This window comes from Atta cephalotes (assembly GCF_000143395.1).
Source record: "Atta cephalotes unplaced genomic scaffold scaffold00043, whole genome shotgun sequence".
Lineage (NCBI taxonomy): Eukaryota > Metazoa > Arthropoda > Insecta > Hymenoptera > Formicidae > Atta > Atta cephalotes.
The window spans coordinates 2,183,874-2,193,182 of record NW_012130107.1 but is presented as its reverse complement, the minus strand read 5'-3'; the positions used below and the strand labels follow the sequence as shown (position 1 = coordinate 2,193,182).

At 35.6% G+C, this 9,309-nt stretch overlaps 1 protein-coding gene across 1 annotated transcript in view; it reads left to right on the top strand.

Annotated features, from left to right (window-relative positions):
- Positions 1-8,045: 8,045 nt before the first annotated feature.
- The window catches only part of LOC105622348, a 26,596-nt gene continuing 25,332 nt past the window's right edge, over positions 8,046-9,309 (top strand). Inside the window, exons 1-3 of the mRNA XM_012203768.1 lie at positions 8,046-8,249; positions 8,320-8,460; positions 8,567-8,675. Of these exons, the coding sequence (XP_012059158.1) occupies positions 8,046-8,249; positions 8,320-8,460; positions 8,567-8,675 (454 nt within the window). The remainder of the gene's footprint in view (positions 8,250-8,319; positions 8,461-8,566; positions 8,676-9,309) is intronic.

Here is a 9,309-nt window from a genome sequence, read left to right as displayed (position 1 = left end):
AGTAAGTAAAATTTTAAATTAATTTTTAATTTACTTTTTTAATTTTAAATTTTTTTAATTTAAATTTAATTTTAATTTTAATTTAAATTAAGTAATATACATATATATATATATATATATATATATATACATATATATACAGGATGTTCCCAAAAAGTGATACCAAATTTTAGGGATATGTAGTACTCGTTAAAACAAATTTAAAAAATCTTAATGAACAATACTCCTTTTATTTGAGAAAATCTTTTATTTGAGTTATGAGTTATGAGGCACTTTCTTCTGTGAAAAATAGAAAATAACTTAAATTTACAATAAATGTTCAATGTATCCTCCGTCCATTTCAACACACAATTCGGCACGTTTCCTCATTGAAGATCGAACACGTTCAAAGATTCCGGGTTTATTCCGTATTTATGACAACAGTTTTCAATTCTCTGAGGCAACTCTATTGTAACTGATGTGGCATATATACCATGCTCTTCAAGTGTCCTCATAGATAATAATCCAACGAATTTAAATCCGAGTGAGCGAGGTAGCCATACAACTGAACCGTCATGTCCTATCCATCTTTCTTGAAAACGATTGGTTAAATGGCGTCTGACATTAACAAGGAAATGGGCAAAGGCACTATCATGCACATTCGTTGTCTGTGTTGTAAAGGAATATCTTCCAAAAGAATAAATTATTTTCGAGAAAATTAAGATACACTTGTCCTGTTAGTCTATTAGGCAAAATGTAACGCCCGATTAGATGGTCTTCAAAAATACCTGCCCAAACGTTCACAAAAAAATGATGCTGTGATACTATGATAGCATGGGGATTTCATCTCCGCAAACATGTATGTTATGAATGTTATTGATCCCATCCCTGGTGGTGAAGAATGCCTCATAAATAAAATATTGTACAAAAATTGTGGATCTTGATTGCATCGATTGAAGAAGCCATTGATAAAAAGTGATCCGTTGTTGCAAATTATTTGATAGAAGAGCCTGAACGTGCTGAACATGATAGGGATGCAAAAATTAATCATGCAAAATGTTCCACACAGTGTGATGACTTAATCTTTCTTGCAGGGATCTTAATTCTTTGATGACAAGATGTTCCAGGATTTTCTTCAATTGTGCATAAAATATTTTCCTCGAATGCAGGAGGCATTTCTATGTAAAAAATCATGTTATATAAAATAATAAATAATAAATTTAAAATATAAAATGTAATATGTATTTTTTGCATTTAAATATTTTTCTTGGTAAAATATACATAAACGAGTAACATTGCACCATATTCGCTAACGATGATAACAGAAATATCTGCCAGCTATTCAAAGTTGCGGATTGCAAGCGTGGCATTAATTTCGTAGCACGTGCGCCGGTAGCAGCAGTATAAACGCGCGTCTAATTATCTTTCCTGTTGCGTGCTGCGATCCGCCTCGCATTTTCTGCCCGTAATCTCACGACTCGCGTCATGCGCCCATCGACTGGAAGTATCCAAACGAGTCCATTCGCGCTAAATGCTAGCAACTATTTCCGTGAAGGTTTCACGGCGCGTTATATCTGTAAAGTATAATTTGAAACGCGGAGCAATCGTAAAAGCAAAGAACATTAGGGAACAGAAGAGATGAAAGTAGGTTGAAGATAATAGGAACGAGGAACAAGAATTTTCATACTGCATTCTTTGCAAATAATTTTGTAATAGTTATGTAAATACTGTAGACAAATCGAGAACCATTATGTGTCAGTTGTCTCATCTTCAGATAAACTATGTGATAATATCTAATGAATAAATAAAAAAATAAAAAAGTAAGAAAAGAAAGTACGAGAGTAAGAGAGTGAGCTGAAATTTATTGAAAAGTGGAAACAACCCAACCTTAATAATGATGATAATAATTATTATTATCTGTATAACGAAAGGAAAGCAATCAGCTGAAAGATCCTGAATGAAAACATTAGCGAGTGCGACTTTTCGAACATAATCATCAACCTGACACAAAAGTTCACAAATAGACGTCACGGTAATGTAACTCTCCAGTTACGACCATAAAGTCGACGAGTCTACCTGTCAGAAAAGTAAATTTGATAGTTCCATCGCGTATCCGGACCAGGATATGTAATAAACCGACACGTCGGTCGTAACCGGCTGGACACCTCGAGCGAATGAGTAGATTGGACCATAGAATTCTGGGCAGCTCGTGTCGTGCGATTTAATGGAGCAAATCGTTCCGGCTTTCGACCAATTATCGACAGCGTGTCAGATATGGCAGTGAGTCTAGTGTGTGCGTAAATGTGCGTCTTGTATACGCCCGCACTGTGCGCGTTACGAGGCACTTTTTTCTGCAATTGCCATGGCTGATCCCACCCACCGGCGTAAAGTCCAATTAGAGTCGGCTACTCGTCCAGAGATAATTGGCGAATATTCGCGCAAGAACGTAACTCATCAGTCGGTAGCCTCTCTTCCTTCTTCTGTCCCGTTTCTTCGCTATTCGTCTTTATCGCTTTGCCACGTTACAATACGTATCTTTCTGTCATTGGAACTTCTTCTCGAAATGCTCTGTGTGCTTATCATTGATTATATTCCATGTAGATAAATCCACGCATTGTTAGAAATTTTGTGATGAATTTAAGTAACATGTAATGAAAGTTTGTGATTATAAGGTAATTGAAAAGTAATGAATGGTTTAACTTAGGCCTGTCCAATTTCTCTGAAGTCAAAACGCAAAATCATCGACGCAAAAAAATTTAAGGTGGATAAGATTTCGGGGAATGTAAAATGTTGATAAGCGTTACTCAGATGCGTGTCAATATTTTACAGTTCCCGAAATCTTACACTGAATTTTTTTATGTCGATGGCTTTTGTGTTTTAGTTCCGGAACTCAAATTGGACATACCTAGTTTAACTGATATATGATGATGAATAAATTTAGTTACAGTAGTCCTAAATATAATGTATGCATTAAATTTTGTGCAAATATACATAAAATTTTATGGAAAATACATTGAATTATATGATATTTTTAACAGGGCACGATAGAATCGTCATAAGCTTCAAATGCATCGATCGCATCGGGCGGGATAAAGATTTCAATGCGAGGTACGTAGATATATTAGGAGACTTCAACGCAAGGTAAGCAAGTACTTTATCATGAATATACTGTTAAATTTATATAATGTCGAATTATACTCGATTTATGTTATTTTTAATCATATCTGTAGATCATCACTATTCATACTCAATATGTCATTAATATGATTAAAACAATGGAGTTAAACTCAAGAAAATGTATTAAATTTAATTCAAATTTAATTTATTATTTATTAGGTGCACGTTAATATGGACGATGTTTATTAAAACTAATCACAGAAATAAATTGATTTACACTTTGACACACTGAAAGAAAAGATTGGTTGTTGCAACAATTTAGGTAGTAAAATATGGCATAGCATTTTTATATGGCTGCAGCAATCAGTTTTTGGTTGTAGTAGCAAATTTTTATCCTATCGAAATCATATACATTGCTGATAGGTTAAAAATTTGCTGCTACAACCAAAAATTGGTTGTTGCAGCCGATTAAAAATACTATGCTATATTTTACTATCTAAATTATTGCAGCAACCAATCTTTTCTTTCAGTGCATAAGTGGAAATTAAGAAAGAGATTGGATTATCATTACTCCTTAATATCTAATAATATAGCACTAAGATTATTTCATGATAACGTCGCAAATTTGCAACGTTAGTTTAAACAAAAAGTATCACATTTAAACTTTTTTACACTTTCTTTACATTTAACTTACAAAAAGAACCAATTTAATAAAACTGGATCTAATATTTTAACTTGTAAACATAAAACATATTTCATTTCAAAATGTCTTAAAAACAATTAATGCGCTTCCGATTGAACAAATAATTGAATAAAAGTTACTGGCGTCAAAAATGCAATAATGAATTTCATCGATATCTTATATAAAAACCAGCGTTTAATAAATCGCTTTCCATTCGCGGTGTACGGCGCATTACATCGTGTGGCATCCGGACGTTTCGCTCGTCGAAGGATCGTGAGGAGCAACAAAGAGCAAAAGACGGAGTCAATAATATCACGTAAAACACCCACACGAGGTGAGATGAGACGGCTCGCGCGGGCTGGCTGGCTGGCTCCCCGAGCGGCGATTGAGGCACGGCCCGGCCGTAAGTCTCGCACGGGCATAAACCAATCCTGAAAGGAGAACGCGATGGAATGGGGTATCCATTTCACGAGCGATGGAGACATCGGGGGTACCTCGTTCGAACCCAGCCTCGTATGCTAATTTTCCGGCTGTACGCCGTGCCACGCTGTCCGCTGCTCTCGGCTGGCGCGCGATGCGGCGTGGCATCTCCGCGCCGCTGTGCGAAGAGCGGCACGGAAATAGGAGGAGACCCCCTCAGGGATACGTCGAAGAACTCATCGAGATCTGCATTAAATCTCATGCCGGTTTACTTAGAAGTAGAAACCGTCCGCATCATGCGCGTCGGAATGAGAGACACATCATTGAAGTGTTAAATTTTTTATGTTTAAACAACAAAGCAAATAGTACGACATATTTTATAAAGCAATCATTTAAAAAAAAATCTGATATCCAATTCTTAAGATTGTAATCGATTTGATTGCCTTGTAAGTTAAAGTTAAATTAATTTATATAAATTAATCATTATTTTTCTTTTCTCATCAAGATTTTTTTTAAATGTAATTATTTGATGTGTCAATTGGATCTTATCGATACTATATTCACACGTATATTAATCGTTATATAAATGCAGGTTCCTCGTGGAACTGTTTGATACATGTCGACGCACCTTGCAGTGGCAATGGCCCTTACATCGTTTCACCTGCAAATGACATTAAGCGACCCGCATCTTTGTCTTATCTTACACCTTCATGCAACAATCAACTCTGCTACCCTTCTACACTTCAGGCGGCTGTTGAATTTTTCATCTAACGACCGTTGTTACCGCGTTATTTCCATCATTGGACTTCCACTTTATCGCCAAACCTGCCGAGAGCGTAACCTGGAGGAACAAGGTTCCCTTCGGTGCAACCTTCGCAAAATTTTCGTTTGGAATACGTAGGCACGTGCGTGCACGCACGGAGACCTCCCGCGGAGTACTTGACGACTGATAAAAATGTCCCTACTTGATTCCGCCTCTCTGCAAGGAGTCTCTGCCTCGCCCCACGTCCGCCTTTATCTCGTCTTATTTGGTACGAACGAATGACGAAGGACGCACGAGATTACTGCGCTGCTGCCCGTCGAGAGACGCATCCCGAGTGCGGTAGGTACCCCGCAAGAGTCAGTCCGCTGGATGATAAAATGATGACGGGGGATGAGACCGGAGCGCATGTGATGTGCGGATACTATCCTCGTTATGCTCGCGAGCAGCATGCGCCGCATCAGTAAATAATGAGTCCTGCGGAATTTCAGTGAAGAAATCCGTGACTTTTCAACGTAACATAATTCCACTCGGAATTCTCGGAAATAAGGACATAAGAATAATTCGCATAGGAAGAAATTGTCGATTAATTTTCTTAGGCTGTAAGCGTTAAAAATATAATTGCGGTGACAAATTATATTAAGGGAAAGGTGCCAAAGAAAATTCGAAATAATATAAATTTTTTAATTACAAATAAAATTATGAGATTGTTCTATGATTAAAAACATGTGTTACACGTTAAGAAACATGTGTAAAAATATCTTTAACTTCACAATCGTAACTGCGCCATTTTCTTGTTCGGAGAAAGAGCAATTCTCTCAGAGGTATCTTTCTCTGGAGCTCCAATTGAAGCGCTGGAATCTGCGTAGAACTCGCGGACGTACGCATGAATGTTTCTCGGCATTTCTCAGCCTCGTCGTCGTCGTCATTCTCGAAGTAACGCTAGATAATAAAGATAATTTATGTAATTCATTCGGTTAATATCGGCACGCCGTGTCGTAAAGCGTTCGCATAACCAATTTGGCACTAAAGACTCCGGCACGAGGGCCCTTTAAGGCCCTTCTCGCGGTGGGCAGTGCCATAACATTACGGGTTACGAGTCACCCCGTGCCTCTCGTCGTTCACATCCGTCGCAGTCATCTTTGCCATCGCCGTCAGTTCCCCTCTTTTCTCCGCAACGTTCTGTTGCCCCACGTTGCCCCTTTTTTCCTACCTTCACCTTTTTCTTCGTTCGAGCGTCAGGTGGAGAAGTTGTACGCGGTCGATGGCGGATGATATTAGCATGGTAACTGGCCCCAGCAGGCGCCTTATTAAATTTGTACCATAAGCAATATCGGGATACGGCCCGGGGCCGTTTCAATTTGCCGGTCTGAAAATTTAAGGCTTACCCTATCTCACTTATTTTTTGCTATCTTTCACTTTTTATTGCTATCGCGTCACCGCTATACCGATAATGCATCGCGATTACTTGTCGTAATCACGAATTCATCATGAAGGTCGGAAGACGTAAATCTTTATTCATTCACAACTGTCATTTTTTTGCAGTCATTCAAAGTCGCACCAACTTCAACGATACTTCACTATCCTTTGACGATGCTTCACTATCTTGAAGCTGCTTGAAGACGAGTAGTAGTTTAAAATTCGCTAATTGCAAAGTGGAAGACAGTTAAGAGCGAGCAGATGGATCTTCCTGCAAGAGCAACGAGTCATAACATATCTTATAGGAGCTCTACAACATCTCTCTCTTCCCAATCTTGTTGTACTACGTTCAAAGTACGCAACAAATCCATTGCAATCGATTTTGAGTAATATTAAACAAATTATCTATTAATGTGAATATATAACACCTAGGAAATGAAAGCCTTAAACAGTCATGCTGGATCCTTAGTGCTTAAATAATTTGATGTGAATTTATATACAAATCGAATCCTGCGAACTGCACATCCAATTTAATTTTCAGTCTTAAAACGCAGTCTTCTAACAAAATTAAAGTAATATTATAAAATAATATTAAATTAAATTGACAAGCAATTTAAATAATATTGGCTACTCATAGGCATTTTAGAATAATATTAATTTTTTATCAATTGCCACATCTTTTTTTTTGCCTTACTGCACGAAATGCAAATAAATTATGAAGCAAACTATCTCATGATATTAATATTTTGCTGTCTGAACATGATTAATTCATAAATGAGTTTCTTTATCGTAATCCAATTTTTAAATATTGTTGCACGGAAACAACGCACTTTACTACGAGGATTGCATGCGAAATCAGCGAGCAGCGAGATTTATGAAATTTAACGATGCTTCTGCATGACGTAAAAGCAGACGTAAAAGCGTTTATGATTGGATCTTAAACCAAACATGTTACTACTATGTCGTGTATTTCTATTGACTTCTAAAATTCACGGATATAATGTATTCTCAAAGATAAAAGAAGAATAAAAGAAATTTTATACGTGACAACTGACAACATGTATTCATGTAGCTGTACGACTCTGTTATAATCCAAAACGATTATTCCTATATTTTGCTTCATTCGTCCGCGTTGAATAAAAGTTAATTCAATGTTTTATTTGCGTCAATAAATAATGGTCGAATACTGTTTACAGCAACAATGCCGGAGTATCTACATTTGTGACATACTGCGGCGAGAAAGAAAGGATACGAAACGAAATGACATAATAAGATGTCGGTGCCAACGGTACCATACCGCTAATGATTACAAATGATTGGACCGATATACTTGCGCCGACCAAAAGAACGAGTTTCATGATTGATCGGCTGCAGCAATATCGCTCGATTCGATTTGGAACTTGCTGTCCTCGAGAATTTCTTAACCAACTTTTCTCTCGGATAACGATATAAGAACTCCTGATAATAATTTAAAAAAAATGTTTATAAATTAAAAGTAAAGATTCGACTGTTAAAAATAATTTGTTTTATAAAATTTAATAAAGAGAGAAGTTAGGCATTTAATGATAAAAAGAATAATTTATTGATTCTTTCTAAAACACGCACGATGTTCATCACAATTCAATATACACAAAAGAACAATAACCAAAATAGTTAATTAATGTCAAAATGCATGATGAGGCGCATATGCTAATTGTCAAGAAGAAACGAAGATTTTGTATTCCTAAAAATTTAAATATCTCTCATTGTTGGAATATTATTGAATCGACTGTCGCTCAAGAAATCGGGGCACTCGACTACACTCCGATTCCGAATTACTTTGACACAAATGCATATAAAATTGGATATATTTTTGTGCCAACGAGCACACAAGTAACGGATAATAATAATAATTTTTGGCATCTTTATACTTTAAGTTATCTTTTCATTACTTATAAAACAGATAAAATGTTTCCGCTCCGTGTCAGTTTTGAAAATACTCGGACCAATCCACGATTTTGTGGTGGAAAGCGAGACAAACACCAAGTGGCTTGATAAGAAATTTCATAGCGTGCGAACCGCTGGAGATCAAATGGACTTTCGGGTGAATATTCATAAAATTATAAATTTATTAAAAAAACACAGCATTAATCAAATTGTTTAGTTGATCATTTCCCGAATATTTCTAAATGTGTTAGATAATTTTCAAGAGTGGAAAAAATGAGCTGAGTTTTACTGGTCGTAATTATTATTTTCTCAGTAAAGCATACGATATGCCGACCCAAGGAAACGTGACGATAGATCGCACATCTCATAAAAGTATATAAAATATATGTATACATATATATTACTCAAAATCAATACAATCTTTAATAAAATATTTAATAGTAATATATGTAATTATTTAATAATTCATTTATCTATGATTTTTATAGATTTATTAAATGTTACATGGATTGGGCTAATAACAGATGTGATTGTTACAAGAACCTCCGAGCTTCATATTATTAAAAATGTATATGAAAGAGTGCTGTACATAGACGAAAATGAACATACTATTTTTTTTAAATACGAAATATGCACACTCGATCAGCACGGGGTCATAATAAAATCTGTAAGTTTTTACAACAATACCTTACATTGAAAAAAAATCTCAGTACCATAGATTTATTTCATTTCGTCAGGAAACGAAGAAAATACGCTGTAAATGGTTGCCAGTAGGAGATAAAGAATCAGACAATCTTCCATTAACCAAATTCAAAAGTTTATCCAACAAACCATCATAGTCCCTTTTACTTAGGAAACAAAAAATATATTTATATTTAAAGTTTTTTTTAATTTATTGCCATTATATATCATCCTTTATATATATATATATGTATATATATATATATATATATATATATATATATATATATATATATATATTATTATAGTACGTTTAATTTAATTA